The sequence below is a fragment of the Vicia villosa genome, linkage group LG1 (assembly GCF_029867415.1).
Source record: "Vicia villosa cultivar HV-30 ecotype Madison, WI linkage group LG1, Vvil1.0, whole genome shotgun sequence".
Taxonomy (NCBI): domain Eukaryota; kingdom Viridiplantae; phylum Streptophyta; class Magnoliopsida; order Fabales; family Fabaceae; genus Vicia; species Vicia villosa.
Window position 1 is genome coordinate 151,857,993 of NC_081180.1, and position 18,768 is coordinate 151,876,760.

Here is an 18,768-nt window from a genome sequence, read left to right on the forward strand (position 1 = left end):
GTGTTTTAATTTTAATATAACATTTCTAATGCAAGTGTCACGGTGCTATTGATCTTGATTGGAAGCTTGGAATAGTCCAACTTCTATCCCCTTTACTATGGTTTTTATCACTTTATATAGATAACTAGTGTCTTACCCGTGCGTTCGCACTAGGGGTGGCAAAACGGGCCGGGGTCCGCTGGGCCGCCTGCGCGCCCGCCAAAAAATGGCGGGTTGGGTTGGGATTTTAGGCTCACCGCTCGTCAAAGCCCACCCCGCCAAAACCTGCCGCCCGCCATACCTGCCCCGCCAAAGCCCGCCGCTCGCCAAAACCCGCTATTCCTCCAAAACTCACTCTTTTTTTAGTTAATTCTAGTAATTGCAATTCTTCATGGTTTATTTTATACATTTATTTATAAATATATCTAATATTTTTTAGAGTAAATTTGTTAAAAAATTACTTTTATAAAAAATTGTTTTAAAAAATAAGTGAAAAGTTTAATTAAAAGGTAAAAAAAGCATATTAATCTATTAAAAAAATATAAATAAAAATAGGCGGGTAAGCCCGCCAACCCGCCATCTTGACGGGCGAGCATGATTTTGATGCCCATTTTACTTGGCGGGCATGCCCACCCCGCTCGTTTTTTGGCGGGCATAAGGCGGGGCGGGGCGGGCGGCCCGTTTTGCCACCCCTAGTTCGCACGGGTACCCGTCGTTTCCGCGCATTTGAGTTTAGAGAAATCATAAATTTTAAGAAAATATTACAAAAATATTACAAGTTAGGTTAGAGGTTATGATAAAGAAAAATGGTGTGTTTAAAAATTATCTTTTAAAAATCATCTATTTATTTTGCATTCATTTTCAAATTAATTATCTTTTAAAGTTATAAATAATTTATAATAACAATCATTAATTAATTAATGTTTAATTTTATACTAAGTAAATAATTGGTATTACTATTCTATCTTTGATAATTCTTTGATAATTCTGTCAGTCCCGATTTAAAATATCTTAAGCAAATCTCTTCGGCTCTTCTAAGAAGAAAATATAAGATATGAACCATTTAAACTAAATTCAAAGATGAGGATATAAGTTCAGCAAATTGTAATATGTAATATAACTAAACATTTCAATTGTCCTGTTGGAATTTCAATTATATTCAATTAACACTTAGTATTTACACATACTAAACCTACTCAATAAGTATTTTAGAAGATTAGTAGTATTTCAGAAAATGTCTAGAAATTATTTTTCAAGACACCATTCATAGTCATCTTTACAATGTTGGGGATTATTGTTAAAATTCACGCTGCAGCTATAATGGTGGTTATTAAAAAGTTCTACCGTAAACTGAAAAACAATGTCAGCAAAGTAAGCAAGAAATGATTACATACAAATTTAGAGACAAACCAACAGATCCAGGCGTGTAGAGCATAAATAGTCATTACAGAGCAAATAATGAGAAAATAAAAGAGATCAAAATTTTCACACCACTATATCCGGTATACTCCACTGACAATGTAAAATCTAAACCAAAAGCATGCTAACAAAATAGCTCATGGATGCCGCTACTCTTTCAGAAACATATATAGCAGATATTCTTCTAGGCTGAGTACAAATTATGCTACATAGAGCTCCATGTGCAGCTTCAATATTAGATGTTGATGATGCTGATGATGATTGTTGCGTATCCGATGCCACAATTCAATCTCAAGAATTTATGCAGTCTGCAGTTTTCTTGTTCCTTGTTTTTGAGAAGTGGTGTTCGTGTAAAAAGAAATAAAGTATGAGACTAACATTAGCCTGCCTGTGAACTTACACTATTAAGAAGTCTTACTCTGATGTTATCAGTTTTGCTTTTCTGTTGACATAGTCCAGGTACCCCTAGAGGTTACCAACACATAAGTTAGATTTAATGGGAATTGATCCCACTTAGATTGAAGGAACTATACTGCCTTGTAGATCTTGTATCCTCTTCATTTTTCTCTTCATTGTTCTAGGTGAAAACCAATCTGCTAAGTGAAACTCCAAAAAACACATCATCAAATTAGGTCCAGCTTAAATTAATTACCTATTCATGAGAACTTCTCAATTAAATTTAAATTCTTATAAGTCATATTTATGAAATACTTGGGAAGCCATTGTTTAAATAACCATATTTGTACATACTAAATCTAATAACAAAACATGAAAGTGAAAGAAGAAAGAGAGTGAGAACCTGAATGCATTGGAAGCAGAGGTCGCAGCTCTCGATATTGCATAGAATAACAACTGTGCAACCTCAATTATGGTCACATTATAGTCACGCTACATCATAAATCACAATATCACATCACAATATCACATTACAAAGGAAAATCCATGTCCATATGCACACGCGGTGCAAAAGCAAATCCTTCTATTTCTATGAGTGATGGAATAAAATTAGATATTACCTTTGCTTGCTTGGGTGCCAACTTCATCCTCATGTAATCTTCTTGCATGAAAGCCTTTTCTCTTTAAACGTCAATGTATCACTGCTTTCTTAACCGCACCGACTGACCAAAGACTTTTACGATAATGTTTCCATTGTTGAAAGCACTGCAATGCAGCCTGCATTGTGTCAATTGATTTTTTAAAACTCAGTTGTATGAGTCGACTGCCAATCTTATATAGAACCTTGAAAACTAAGCAACCATTCAATGATAAAATCAATTCCAACCTAATCTAAGAATAAAATCAAGGTGCAAGTTAGTATGGTGAAGTAAAATTTTTAGTCCATCATGGTGAACTACTAAAACACATATTATAATAGGTCACATAGGTTTTCTAACAATTTACACAATTGTTCAATAATCTCTTTAATTATTTTTGTATTTTATAATTTATATAAAACCCCAATTAATTATAAAATTATTTATCAGCTCATTTATTTTAAATATAAATCATAAAAAATATTTTTTTAAAGAAAAATCACTAGTGCAGAAAGTACTTTTTACATCGGGCGAAAAATACTTTTTACATCGGGTTTGGGTCCGATGTAAAGCCAGGCGATGTAATAAGTCAGAGACATTTTACATCGGGCCAAAACCCGATGTGAAAATTAACATACCACATCGGTTGAATTCAATCGTCTGATGTGAAAAATAATACAATTTTTTAATAAAAAAAATATATATGCCATATTTTACATCGGTTTTTCTGTCCGCCCGATGTAATAGACAGTTTTTACATTGGTTTCCCACTTTGCCCGATGTAATATATAAGTTTTTACATCGGTTTTCCTTTTGCCCGATGTAATATGTTTTCTGCTTTTAAACATATAATAGCTAATTTTGTTGGTACTTAATTTTTCATATTTTTTCAACATCACACATACCACATTTAGGTCGCTATTTTCATATTTTTCTATAACGCAGACCCAAATGAACTAACCCAAAACTGCGATAATAATATCCCACTACAAATATCAAATTTTCAAGTAGTTAATATTTAATAATTACCAACTATTACATAGAAAAATGGTGCCTAACAAGTACCAAAAACATTATCCAACTCTAATTTCCCTTGATTAACTTTCAACCATAACCTAACAAAACAAACTAATACACTAAATCAAATTTCAAATATCAAATTTTCAAAGTAATTAATAATTACCACCCACTAAATCAAGTAAATTATTAATGTAAATTAACTAAATATTTAAAGTCTTAATAAGTTACGGATCTATAGCCTCCTCTTTGAAAATTTCCCTTCTTCAACCTGAAATAAATATAAATCAATCAAAATTAACATATTGAATTAAGATACAAATAGAATTTTAGAGTAATATTGTCATCTAAAAATTATCCAATAAAAAAATTAACCCGCAACCACAAAAAAAAAAAAATTCAACAAACATATCATTCAATCATGTTAATCATGTTAAAAATATATGCTAACTTTTCATATTTTCTCAAAAGATCTTTTGTTATCTTTTCAATGAATCAAAAGCTCTATTTGCTAATTTTTCATGTTTTCTTGATTCTGAGTGTATGCAAAAAGAAGACATGCAATTAGCCTTTTTATTCTTCTCCACTCAAACAGCAATGTACTACCAAACTAATATAAGCAAACTCTGCATAAATACTATAGATATAGATATCTTTGATCAAGAAATTAATGATGCGTATGATATTAGAATAGAAAGAAGTGTAATACATTATAAATTTATTACCTCTGTTTCAGAAACATTTTGTATTGCTGTCAAGATACACTGCGGTATTCCTACACTGATCAGCGTCGGCGAGCAACGATGCCTCCATAAACAACAATATGTTTAGTTCTTCCCTTAATCTTGATACACTCTATGAACATAATAATATTTAGAGAAAAAAAATCTAAAATTATGAGACAACTAGAGTCACACATGATTATGCATAACCTTATACCTTATAAAAAGTTGATTGTGACTTGCCCTTGCAAAAGTTTGAGCATCCAGTCTTGTTTCCTTGCATAGAAAACTTACATTCCCATTCAATTAAATCAGTAGAAAAAACAAATATTCTTGAGAACAAGATCTTGACAATCTAGAAGAATCTCCATAATATTTCATAATTCCTACAAGACCTGACAAACCATTAAAACACAGAAAAGAGATTAACTTTCAGATGAGAAATTAACCTTTAATATGAGATATATCACACTAGTACACTTTCATTTCGGTGTCACTGCCTGTGATTCATAGAAACAAACTAATACACTTTCATTTCATAACCCTATACCAAATCCTAATCAAAATCCAAATGCATTAACCCCAAAGTACATACATTTTCACCATGTTCAATACAACAATTTGAATAAGGAAAATCTACAACAAAAAAAACTCCAATCCTAATTACCTTACTCTGTTTCTCGCTGCTTGTAGATTCAACTTCAGATTGCCTCGTCAAGCTATCAGGAGATTGCTTCTCTTGATCTTCTCAAACAATCAACAAATCAAATCAATGCCAATCCCCAAAACTAATATCTCAACAAAAAATCAAACAAAAAATCCCAAAAAAAAGCCCCAAAAAACTGAAAACAAACCATATCCATTGAATACGAAATAGAATACAGAGAGAAAAAGTAAAATATATGATGTGGCGTGAAGAGAACCAACCTCGATCTGATTTGAAGTCAAGGAGAACACGTTCCGCTTTCGCCGCAATGGAATGAAAGGTTGTCCTCGCTTTTGAAACAAAAGTAGGTGAAGCAAAACAGAAAAAAAATAAAAATCAATCAAAGATTACTCACGGCGGAGGAGATTGGAAAGGGAGACGAAGTGGTCGGGTTGCTAGCACGGAGGGAGGAGATCTCACGGTGGTCGTACGGCGCGGGGAGGTCTGAAGGGCGTGGTCGAGTGGCTGGTCGCGGTGGGGCCGTCGTCGATTGCGAAGGGTGATGCAGAAAAGAGATCGAACGGCGGTCAGCGGAGGGAAACTGAACGGAGATCGAACGACGGAGGGAGATTGAAGGCGGAGGCAGAAAAATGAAGAACATAGGGAGCGAACAGAAGGAGAACGAAAACAAAATGATTTTTATTTTGCAAGGCAAATTAGGGTTTTGTTGAAATTGGTCATGCTTCACATCGGTGCAAATCCAAATCCGATGTAAAATCCTTTATAACAAAATGTAATTTTATTTACGAAATTGCCACCTTGTAATTTTATTTTTTAATGGACTTTTTACATCGGTGCCCATAAAGATCTGATGTAAAATTCTTTATAACAAAATTTCATTTTATTTACCAAACTGCCACCGTGTTGTTTTTCACATCAGTGGAAATAAAGGTCTGATGTAAAATCTCTTGACAAATATTTTTCACATCATATATCTTAAAAGCTGATGTAAAATCCTTTAATCAAATGTCTTATTTTTAGTAGTGAATAGGAAATTATTAAAAACATATATAAACAAGAAAAAAAAGTTAGAAACTATACAGATTAAAAATAACAACCTTTATCATTTGTGATAAAATAACTAATTAATAAAAGATAGATCAAAATTAATAAATAATAATAATAAAATTTTTAAAAAATAAACTATGGCGAATTTGGTTAACTAGTTTATCTAATTTTGTGCCTTAATATTTTCATGTAACTTATAAATTGTATATTTCATTCATTTTGGCATATTACATAAAGCATAGGTAGCCGTAGGTTGTTACAGGAATATTTTATTATTCCAAAAAATGAATTTTTATTTATTTTATTAAAAATAAATAAATTTTGGTTAAATACTGTTTCTTGTTACTTTTAGTGAAAATTGATTTAATTTTTTATTTAAAAATAATAATATGAAATATATATATATATATATATATATATATATATATATATATATATATATATATATATATATATATATATATATATATATATATATATATATATATATATATATATATATATATATATATAGAGAGAGAGAGAGAGAGAATATCAAAATATTATCTAAAAATAAAATACTAATTTTATACTGTTTAATGGTTAAACTTAAATCATAATTAATTATTATGAATAATATAAAAAAGAATACTAATCAGAGATGCAATAGATAAATTATTATTATTGGTATAATTAAGTTTAAGAATGTTATTAAAATTTTCATTTACTTCAATAATTTAATTAATTTTTACATAAATATATTATAATAGTATTTTCTTTTAACTATTACTAATATTAGAGCTTGTTTTAACATTTATATCATTTTAACTTTTTAATTAATAAAATTATTATTGTAGTTTGTCTTAAATTTTGTGGTCTAGTTAAAAAATATACTTTGGATATAATTGTATATATTTTTTTTCATATTATTTGACCAATAGATCACCCACAATGAATCATGTCCATTGAATTTGTTTAATATTAAATCAATGGTTGTTTTAGTAGTTCACCATGATGGAGAAATAACTCAACTTCACCATGTTATCCTTCACCTAAAATCAATTCAAGATAACATGAATTAGGAACTTGTTTCCTCATTATCATTAACTTGCTCAAACCCCAGAGGATAAAATGTGATTGGCGACATCTCAATGGAAAATTTCTATGCTATAGAATACCGCCTCCAATCAAACTCCCTTTAACTCTCCTGAACAGTACCTTTAAGAATGCATTCAAACTCGAATAAGATTAGACGACATCAAAAATCTGATCATCCGAAAATAATGTGGCCATATTGATTCCACAAAATCAAGATACTTTTCCACTAACCATTCTTGCAATAATTTTAATATTGTTCGTGTTAGCTGTATATAATCAACATCTTTTAAGCTTGATATAGGCCCCAAAAGATAATATCGATATAGCAATTGATATATAATTCAATATGGATAAGGAAAACACAACTAAAATCATCCTTGTCTTTTAGTAATTGATCCAAAATAGAACCTGTATAAGGTGTAGCCATAATTATATCATCCTTGTCTCTTAGCAATTGATCCAAAATTCGTAACAATTCTTCTTTCCTGAAATTTAAGTCATCAAGGGAAGAGAGGTTGAAACATCAACATTGAAATCAAGTGTTTAATCAATCTACAGAAAATCTTTAAGTACAGCAGCTGTATGATTCGGTTCAGTCCCTGCATCATTCGGTACAACAGTCGTAATATTTCAGTTCAGCAGTCATGCAACATGGTTTAATATCTGATTCAGCCAGCACCTACAAAATCACAACCTTATCATCATTTGCATAGCCAATATAACTTACATCAAGTATAAAAAGAAGAGCCATAATTTTCAGTAATTTTCGATTAAAAACTATCAAGAAACTCAAAGATATATTTTGTATGCAATTGATTTAACTCTTACCAGATCTAGATAGTTGGCATAACTTCAATTTTGGAGCAACATTCCAGTATTTAGAAGACAACAGATCCTTGATTCTGCGGTGTGCCATGCGTTGCGGAGACCTAAAAGTCTTCGACTTGGTGGAAACCTTATCTGTGATCACAGGTACCAAAGAAGCACCTTTTAGCCAATGCTCACCCTCATAATAAATTATGAAACACAAAATTGATTAAGTTTTCCCTTTCTAAAATCACAGATAAGTTTTCCTTCAGAATAAATTATAAAAGCATCAAATCTTAAGACTTGCTATTTGAGAGGATGGGATGAAGTTATGCCAAAAAATGTTTGACTGAATAAGTAGGCATAAAATTATAAAATATGCCTTCTTTATGAATAAAACCATCTTCAAAGACTGGTATAAATAAAGATGTCATACAAATGGATCCATGAAAAGAGTTAAATCAATACATGGAACGCAGAGAAAACTAAGCTCCTGGATACATACAATTTGTTGAGCATCTTTAATTCCCCCAGCAGCAAATTAAACTTGATCGAGGTTAAATGTCTGATTGTACAACATGTCGCGTTGACCTTCATACCTGATCAAAGCATAGTGTATTGGTATATTAAAACAACAATATAATATTCACTTCATGTATAATGTATTGAGCTAAGGAAGATTATTAGCTGCATGATAAAGTAGTTGAGCGTATTTAAAGTAAAAACTCAAAGTATTGTTAGTGTGTGTACAATGTGACAACTCAACAACGACAAATAAACTAAGAAAACAAAGAACAATAGACTCACATTCTCTTTTATTTAAGAAATCGCATGGCTCTAGATTTAATAGCTTCGAGAGTAGGACCATACCTTGTTTTCTTGATCTGTTCTTTGTATCTACTGAGTTTGACATCAAGCTTCTTAATTCAAGTCTATAACAAATCTTATAATATTACCATTTACTACAAAATTCTTTGAAGAGTTGGACAGAGAAAATATCAAACTTGTTAACTTGGCTCAGTGATAATTTATCCTCCGATGAATTGCCGTTTGGAACAGTTACATTCTCCAGGGCTTTCCTCAGATCATATGGACACACAAAAATTCCCTCTGTCTGCATGTGGATCACATATCAGAGCATTATGAAAACACGTGCAACTTACGACTAACTAAACCATAAAATCTAAATAAGAATGAAATCCTAGAACCTTCATTTTACTTATGAGCAATGCAATTCCTCCACAAGCTGGTGGAAATGACATTGATGTCCCGGTCTTGAGCATACGCCGTAGTTGAATCCATGAAGGAATAGAAGTGATAGCCCCACTGGGAGCACTTACACCAAGGGTTCTGTTAGCTATTAGTCCTAGGCTAGACCTGAAAATAATTTTTATCAATCATCTACTGATATTAATGCAAATCCAATAGAACATATACTTTTTTTGCATATTAATTGTCAATGGAATTCAATTAAATTGTTTCAAATAAACCTTTTGGCATATTAAAAAAGAGTAACATATACTAAATAAATAAAATTTGACAGATTCTAATAACGATAAAGGATTGAGTAATCATACTATATCCTAGTTCTACATCAAACCTTTGAAGGTGGCCAAATTAAGTTGCAATTCCACAAGTACGTGACATATTTAATACAGTCTAAAGTGAGGAAATTTGATATTTATGGTGCAAAAGAGAGGATTCTAATGATAATATTTTCGGATTACGGAAATAAAAAATGCACCATATGATATTGTGAAATGTGCTGCAACTTTGACTACTATTTTAAGTTAAATTGGAGTGTTAATGAGACAAAAACCTGTTTTTAGAATGAGAAGGATTAGATTCACCAATACTATCTCCGAGAAACAAAAGATTAGACATATTAAGAAACAAAATGAAGCTGAAGGATTAGATATTGATCAATACTATCTTCAAAAAACTAACATACAAAGTCAGCAGATAATCAACATCAGCCAGCTAAGATACAGCAGAAGCTACAAATCCAACAAACTAATACAAAAAAGTTCAAATTTCAAACATACTGAAGTCACCTTAATATTTGCACTCGCATTGAAAGGGAAATATCATATGATTCACAGTAACTGTCACACCAAGCATGATAGAAGAAAAGAAACAGATCAAGAATTCGGCAACCTCCCTTGCTTGCATGTCACTTGGACTCAGAATTCTCATTCAATTCAAATCAAAGAACCACAAACAAATCACTGATCAATCAATGATGGTCAAAATTCAGATAAGGAATCAATCTAAATGCACAACAATCAACCACAATCTTAAAAACCAAATCTTTACAAAAACAAAAGCAGAGCAAAACCGATCATAAAATGCACATGAAAGGAATCTATCTAATCTGCATCAAAAAACAAACCTTATCTGAAAATTCAAACAAAACCCAATAATTGCTTCGATCAGGGTGCGAATGGAAGCTTGTTGACGAATTCGCAAATTGTTGTTCGTGAATCTGATGTCGCAACCGTGCTTTTCTGGTGATGTCGTTGTATATTAGGTTACAATCGTGTGGCTGAAGATGTTGTTCTCACGAGATGACGATGAAGGTGCGTCGCGAGTCGGAAGTTCCCGCGTGTGTTTAGTTGTGAGCGGAAGAAGTTGTACGATTTGTTTAATATGCTGCTGAAGATTTGTTACCGATGATGGCGCTCCGCGCAAACTCTGCTGCACAGTAGGAGGAGAAGACGAAACAGAAACTGCAGCACATAAATATACATGTCATGGTCATAACAAAATATTCATTTAAGCATGTGAAAATAGAATAGGATATATTTGATAAACTCCGAAGCATATAGAAATAGACATGACCATAAGCACATCAGAAAGGAAAACACCTCAATGTTGATAAGTATAAGTAAAATCAACTAAACTCAAGCCAGAATTCTTACAGGTTCATTCTCCAGCTCTGATGCATGACAAAGAATCTATATATCCCGTAGTTTTGAAAAGCAAAAGTCTCTTTCTTTTTCCAAGAGATCCACCGAGAGTTTGAGATCAGTACCCTGTAGAACAAAAAACATAGAATGATCAATGAACAAAACAGAGGTAAATAATTTTTTCATTAAACTACCAAGTGAAAACCTGAAAATATGGATACCAATACCAAGTTATTAGGCACCGATAAACCGAATAATTAATCAAAGAAAAGTTTTTCAATGATACGATTATTCATAGGGATTTCAACTACATAACCAACAAATACAGTCACTCTTCTTAGGGATCATAATACAAACATGTATAGTGCATTTCAAATTTACCATTCTAATCGCGAATTATAAAAAGGTTCTGGGTACCGAAACATTACCTCGTTAGAAGAAGTTAAACGATTCTTGACGACATAGCACAAACCGATTCTATCACTGAGAGTAGCAGATTTGCGCGCAGAGGAAGACTGACTCGGAATGGCGTAGAATGAAAATGAAAACACGAACAAACAACGAAAAATCGTCGATCGATTAGGAAAATGAAATTGTGCAGGTAATTTCATGAATATTGAAGAATTCAGAAAACAAATTTGATTGAGAAGGTATGATTATGAAGCGATGCGATTGATAATGGGAAAAGGGAGAGAATAGCATTTGAAAGAGAAACGGTTTTGCGAAACCGTTGTAGAAGAAGAAGATTGGAAGTGGTTGCTGAATGATAAATCAGTTTCGTAACCGTGGAGAAAATGAGGGGGCGTAACCGCTGGAAATTTAACGTGAAAGAATTGAAGAATAAATTGAAGAACAGAGGGGATGAAGTTGCTGATGTGAAAAATTATGGGAGCAATTGTTAATGTGACAGGCCTGAGAATTGAGGAAATGGTAGACTCCTCTTATATGATAGATTTCATTTGCTTTTATTATACAATGCTTACTATTATTTATTTAGTAAATTAGGAAATCTCAAATTTGCCAATAATTTAACATTCAGTAAAAGAAACGTGAGTAGAAAGGGGGCACCCCCTATTATATAATGCTTACTATTGTCTTCTTTTTTTTTTTTTTTCTTTTCAATTTCTATATTTTTTAATAAATTATTATTATTATAATAATAAGTTTAGTTAGAACATAGGGTTTTATCAATTGATTCTTGGGCCTTACCCTTCCTTTTCACACCCCTCAACCGACTTTGAATACGTACTCCCGGCATCATGGACCCCAAATATATATTATAATAATTTTGATTATTTAAATCAAATATATATTACTCATAAGTACTTATTATTTATAAAAACTACTTAACTAAAATAGTATTTGGGGTAAAAGTAATGTTTAAGGTAATTAAATAAATAATATACTCTATAATAATTAAACAAATGCTTTTATGATATAAAATAAATAATATATTAAACTCTTTGTTTTAATTTCTAATCTCTATTTTAAATACATTCACTAATATTATTCAATTCTCATATATAAATGTATTAAATATTAAATCAACTAATTGATTTAAATTCCTTTTTACCAATTTAATTAAAACTCAATTTCATTTAAAAAAAAAAAGATTGTGGACATACTTTTTAAAGTTAATTATGAATTGGGTCTACAACTACACTATTTAAAAATCAGACAATAATCTAAGGGGATTTTTAAAATATTTCCACAGTCCATAAAAAAACACTAACCAAACAAATATGAATTACGGTAATCTGACTTTTTCATTGTACTAGAGGATGCGTAGGCATAGGATTTTGAAATCCTAGCAAGTAAAACCATAAAAAAATAAACATTTATTTTAAATATCAATAAAACCATTTATAAGATAGGTAGATGTATACGTTTACTGTATCTTAATTTAAATATATAAATAACCTAAATCTAGAAGGGATCCCTTGCCGTTTCACTGACTCACGAATCTTGAATCTCTGACTTTAGGGTATTTCACTTAATTCCCTTCCCTTAGGATAAAAATAAATGGTGGCGACTCTTTTCCTAAAATTTTAAGGCAGGTTTCTACAGCTATTAACCGTGTAGTATGAGTTAGCATGTATTGTCTCAAACGCTTGGTGGCCCATGCTAAGACACAATATGTTTTCTCCAATGGTGAAAATTGCGATTCGTAATCGGTGAATTTCTTGCTTAGATAGTATATTGTATGTTCGTTTCGACTGGTCTCATCTTGTTGCCCTAATACACATCCCATAGATCTTTCGAGAACTATGAGGTACATGATCAATGGCCTACCAGGGACAAGAGGCACTAAAATGGGTGGCTCCTGCAGGTTATATTTTATAGTTTCGAAAGCCGTTTGGCAATCTTCGTTCCAGTTGATTGGTTGATCTTTCTTGAGATGTTTGAATATTGGTTCACACGTGGCGGTTAAGTGCGATATAAACCTCGAGATATAGTTCAATCGACCTAAGAAACCAAGAACCTCTTTTTCTGTTCTTGGAGCTGGCATTTCTTGTATGGCTTTTATCTTATCGGGATCTACCTCTATGTCGCTTTAGCTCACAATAAACCCCAACAGTTTTCCTGATCTTACGCCGAACGTACGTTTGTTTGGATTTAGCCTCAGTTTGAACTTTTTCAAATGCTCGAACAATTTTTTAAATGAATGACATACTCTTCCTCTGTATAGGATTTAGTGATCATATCATCCATTTACACTTTGACTTCTTTGTGATTAATGTCGTGAAATAGTGTAGCCATCGCTCGTTGATATGTTGTCCCTACATTTTTCAACCCAAAGGGAATTACCTTATAACAAAATATGCCCTAGAATGTCATGAAGGTGGTTTTCTCCATGTCTTCGGGTACCATTTTGATTTGATTATACCCGGAGAATCCATCCATGAAAGAGAATATCGAAGCTTGAGTTGTATTATCCACTAGAACATCAATGTGTGGCAATGGCAAGTCGTCTTTGGAACTTGCTTTGTTTAGGTCACGATAATCTACGCACATGCATACTTTCTCGTCTTTCTTAGGAACTGGAACTATGTTGGCGATCCTTGGCGGATAATCAACCACGGCTAGAAATCATGCGTCAAATTGTTGGAGTACTTCTTCTCGGATTTTGTTATTCATATCGGGACGAACCCTCCTACGCCTTTTCCTAACAGGTGTACTCCCTTCTTTGAGAGGTAACCTATGTACAACAATATTTGTATCTAAACTTGGCATGTCACAGTAAGACTAAGCAAACACCTCTGCATACTTACGGAGAAGCTAGATTAACTCTGTTTTTACATCTTCATTTAAAGTTGTCCTAATCTTGATTTCCTTCGGTTCTTTGTATGTTCCCAAATTTATGATATTGATTGCCTCCTGAGGGAAGCATGCTTTTTTATTCTCGTTCTATTAACCTCATTAACACTTAAGGGAGTTGTTGAATGCGGTATAGGGCAAGCAACAAAAGATTTGGAAATATTGATCCGGGAATTATCGTCCTCGGAGATGGAGAGATGCCATTCAACAGTTTCTACGGTTTCGAGCTTTGGTTTGAATGAGCAAAAAGTAAACAAAGATATAGACAGGAAAAGAATAAACACATTCTTAGAAGAGAAAGAACTTATCAGGAATGTAAATATATTCACTCTTCAAAAACATACACTTACCAACCCGTTATACTCTACCTACGATACTCATCTATGTCATCACATATCTCTCACATAAGCGTCCATCTCTGGAGCACAAACGAGATCATCTCACAACTAAGATTATCTCTAACGCGAAGTCACGAGAACATCCGTGTTCTCGCGTCGGCGATCTCTCGCGCGCCGCTCAAACACGAAAGCATTAAGAACAGATACAAACAGTGAATGCTAGCTCTAAATCTATCTCTAGAGTTCAGAAACTAACAGATAATCATCCTAGATAAGGATTCAAGAAGTTTATCTCTAAAGCACCCCAAATCCCTAGCATAGAGCAAAAATCCAGGATAACATCAACACAGATTTGTAAAACAAGTTAAACATAACATTATAATCGGTAAATATACATAAGATTCAAGTAAATATACAAACAAAACCCAACCAAAGAGAAATACACAAAGAAGAAGAGAAATGAACCGAAAATCTCCCGGTTTGTCAGCTCTGTTCGACGCTCAATCCACCCCCGATCATCCTTATGCAACCTCCGAAGTTGTTTTTTAAGCCAATTCTACTCTAAGAATGAAGTTGATGGTGTTGGGACTCAAAAATACTCAACCCATAACCTAAAAATGTGATTTTGGCCCCTTTTAACGAGCTGCTGTCTTAGCAGGTCCGCTTAGCGGACCCCCTCCGCTCAGCGGACTCAAAATTGCATCCAGACTCTGATTTGCTCCGCTGGAGCTCCGCTCAGCGGACTGACAGCAAAAGTGAAATCTTGTTTTCGCCATAAGTTGAGAACCGTAACTCCGAATTGCGCCCGGTTCGAAGCCTTGGAAAGCTTATTCAATGCTCTATATAATAATGAATGAATGGAGACCAAATTGATGATTTTGATCATCCTTATTTTGAGTCTTTGGAAGTCCGCTTGATGGTGGCTAAGCGGGCTTTCACCAAAATTGCGAAATCGAAGCCGTGCCTTTGACACTTTATTCATGAAGGCTCCAATAAACATGAATACCTATAAAAACAAAGAAAAACTATCAAATGGCATAAAAGTATATGAGTATACAACTATTTACAAAGTATACGTATTTATACATAAAACGGGGAATTATTCAAACGGTATTAACAAAAGTATCGATAAGTGCCACTATTTACATACTCAAAACATCGACATTTTGGCACTTATCAGGAGTTCATCATCTTCCCCATCCCCTTCTTCTTCTTGATTAATATGAGCCTCACGTTTACATTAAGTTCCAGCAATATCGTTATCGATGGGTTTAGATGGCGATCACATATTTTATCACGTTTTGGTTCATTTAGTATGCAAATATGAAAATGCTTATGAAGAAAGTATTTGCCATTTTTAATAAACAAGAAAAGTCACGGGGTTTTATACCAAATGCAAAAAATAAATTTTATTAATTAATAAACCAAAGTTTGAAAACATATTAGGGCCCTTTACAAACTACCTTTATGCTTCAGGAAGAGCATGAGTATTTATTGAAACAAAGAATAAAAATTACTTTGAAAATAAAAAGATCTCTGGTATCTCCAAGGTCGTCCAATTCTGGAGTTGTTCTCCTTGAGCACATTCACGGATGAAGTCGAATGCACTTTCATTGATACCTTTGTTGGATAACATGGATACTTGTTTGTTATGCTCATACCCACCTGTCACGAAGGTCTGTTTTAGTGGCGGAATTTGTCGTCCTTCCTTTACGGCTCTATTGATCGCAGATGGTTGGTATCCCAAACCCAAGCGATCTTTCTTTTCGGGGACTTCAATTATCTTACCCCAGTTTTCAGGATCTACATCTTGCAAGTCTCTCCAGGATGTTACTGACTTCTTTATTTTCTCTACGGGCAATGTAATAGTGGTAGCAATCTCCAAGGCTTGGAATGCAGTTTCTCTGTTGCCTTCCTCGGTACCGATATATTTGTTTGACTCTAGATGACTGACAAATATATCCTCTTCTCCATTAATGTTAACTATGGAGCCTTTGTTTACGAAATTCATCTTCTGGTGGAGGGTTGATGTGATTGCCCCTGCCGCATGAATCCAAGGCCGTCCAAGCAAGCATGTGTATGTGGGTTCCATTTCCATAACTTGGAAATTGAAAGAGAAAGTATGTGATCCAATGACAATTGGCAGATTCACCTCTCCAAAAACCGGGCTTTGTGACCCATCAAAAGCCTTGACTACCATATGACTGGGTCTTATAACGAGGGCTTCCATGGCAATTTTCATGAGTGTCGTCTTTGGCATTACATTCAGTGAAGAAACCATGTCGATAAGAACCCTAGAAAGGTGAGCTTTTCCACAGTATATGGAAATGTGCAAAGCTTTATTATGTGACCTCCCTTGTGGTGGGAGCTCATGATCACTAAAACCTAGGCATGCCCCAGAGGTAAGGTTGGCTACCATCCCATCAAATTGGTTTACAATTATGTTCTTCGTCACATGGGCCGCACTCGTAATCCTCATTAGAGACTCCCGATGCTTTTCTGAATTCAGGAGTAGTGACATGAGAGATATCTTGGAGGGTGTCTGGTGAAGCTGGTCTACCACCCTGTAGTCACTTTTCTTGATTAGAGCTAAGAACTCTTCGGCGTCTTTGCTAAAAGGATCTTTACCAACTTGATTTGCTTCACAATCCGACTCTATCACAGTTTTGTCTTTGGAATGTGTCAAGGCTTTGTCGCGTTTTTGTTGAACCGGTACTGACTCGAATATACGAGCGTTGCGTGTCATTCCTCCTGGCCCTATTATACTAGTTATAGAAAGTTCTCCTTTGGGAATAGGCCAATCATTTTATTTTTGACCGTTGGCGTAAGCCGTAGGATTGTATTCCCAAGGTACTGCTTTCATATTCTTGTAAGGGGGTAGAGATGGTATAGGAATCTTGACTGTGTCTTCCCGCGACGTTGGGATCACCACATATGGATTTTATCGAGAGATCCTTAATGGTTGCTTGAACAAGGAATAACCAATAGTCTCCTTGCCCCTTGGAGAGGTATTACCAAGGGTTCTTTCCTTTCCACCATATCTATGAATTCTTCTTCAGGATATTGCTCCAGTTAGATTAATCCCTGATCCACAAGTCGTTGCAGAGTGTCTTTGAAAGCTTCGTTGTATCCTAAGAGGAATCCCAACTTGAACAGATGTCTCTTAAGGGCATCTATAGGAGTTCTCATTTGTGGAACCAACTCTTTCTTGGTGATGATCTCTATTGCATTTAATGCCCCCGTCATGAGGAGGCATAAGGTTTGTTTTGACATTAGGTTTGTCAAAAGTAATAGCTTCTGAATCTAACAAATTTGGACTTTATGTCGGAACGCCCAACAATTCTCTAGCGCGTGTCCTGGTGAATTAGTATGGTACTCACATCTTTCATTTGCGTTATATCGGGGTGGAAGTTCTCCAACAGGAGGAGCGAGTGGCTTAGGTTCTATGAGTGATTCACTTAGTAAGTATCATAGCATTTCATTACGTGTCGTGGGAAGAGGGTCAAATTTCCTCGGAGGTCCTTGAAATTTACTTTGTTGATGAGGTATTGCCACAGGTGGTTTAGCCTTTTGATGTATCACCACATTGGTCTCTCCTTCCTTCTTTTTTCAAGAGGCTTGGAGTAGGCTTTTTTGAACTATATGAGTTAGACGACGCCCCTTGAATCTTTCCATTTTTTATGCCATTTTCAATTCCTTCACCTATAACCACCAAGTCAGAAAATCACGAGGATACGCTACCCACCATTTTTTCATAGTATGTCCCTTGGAGAGTACCCATAAACATGTCTATAAGCTCTCTTTCAAGTAGCAGGGGTTGAACACGTGCAACTATTTCTCTCCATCTTTAAGCGTACTCTTTGAACGCCTCGTCTTTCTTTTGAGACAAGTTTTGTAATTGTAAGCAATTAGTAGCCATATCCAAGTTGTAATTATATTGCTTTAAGAAGGTATTAGCAAGGCCAGTCCAATTCCCGATGTAGGTTTTCTCCAATTGCATATACCAGTCGACGGATGCCCCACTTAGACTGTCTTGGAAGAAGTGTACCATTAATTTCTGATCGTAGGCATAGGCAGCCATTTTTTTGACATACATGCGCAAATGATTTCTTGGGCACGTAAGTCCTTTATACTTTTCGAAATTAGGGACCTTGAGTTTGTGAGGGATAATCAGGTTCGGGACTAAGCTCATTTCAAGAGTATCTACGTAGAAGGCATCATAACCTTCTACTGATTTCAGTCTTTCCTCTAATACTTTAAATTGATTAACATCTTTAGGATTTTCCATAGTATTGTGAGAGGATAACTTTGGCTGTGATGATCGAGCTGTATTATCCGCTTCTTAGCCTCCATATTGTAGGTCTAGATAAACATCCTCCTTAGGAAGATTTTGACAGGAATATGTACCGTGCGAGATATCCCTTCCTTTTGTGG

The 18,768-nt window shown here is 34.1% G+C and overlaps 1 protein-coding gene and 2 long non-coding RNA genes across 8 annotated transcripts; all 3 read right to left on the minus strand.

Annotated features, from left to right (window-relative positions):
- Nucleotides 1–1,435: 1,435 nt before the first annotated feature.
- LOC131644469 (uncharacterized) lies at nt 1,436–11,619 on the minus strand. 6 transcript variants are annotated; one of them, XR_009296494.1, is made up of 11 exons: nt 11,107–11,619; nt 10,691–10,804; nt 10,162–10,498; nt 8,978–9,146; nt 8,275–8,883; nt 7,791–7,922; nt 7,536–7,641; nt 7,371–7,447; nt 2,415–2,571; nt 2,198–2,286; nt 1,436–1,991 (listed from the first exon to the last, which is right to left on the minus strand). It is a non-coding gene; the product is annotated as an uncharacterized LOC131644469 (long non-coding RNA). The 6 variants fall into 6 exon arrangements; XR_009296489.1 differs by having other exon boundaries at nt 7,371–7,641; XR_009296490.1 differs by having other exon boundaries at nt 1,436–1,994; nt 7,371–7,641.
- Nucleotides 3,517–5,824, minus strand: LOC131644470 (uncharacterized). Its single transcript, XR_009296495.1, has 3 exons — nt 5,099–5,824; nt 4,175–4,915; nt 3,517–3,720 (listed from the first exon to the last, which is right to left on the minus strand). It is a non-coding gene; the product is annotated as an uncharacterized LOC131644470 (long non-coding RNA).
- Nucleotides 11,620–15,847: 4,228 nt separating the features above from the next.
- Nucleotides 15,848–17,080, minus strand: LOC131657499 (uncharacterized). The gene has a single exon (XM_058926890.1). The coding sequence runs from the start codon at nt 17,078–17,080 to the stop codon at nt 15,848–15,850; it is 1,233 nt and encodes a 410-aa protein (XP_058782873.1).
- Nucleotides 17,081–18,768: the final 1,688 nt, after the last annotated feature.

Excerpts from the sequence above, each read along its gene's own strand:
- LOC131657499 (XM_058926890.1), bottom strand. The coding sequence starts at position 17,080 with ATGACACGCAACGCTCGTATATTCGAGTCAGTACCGGTTCAACAAAAA.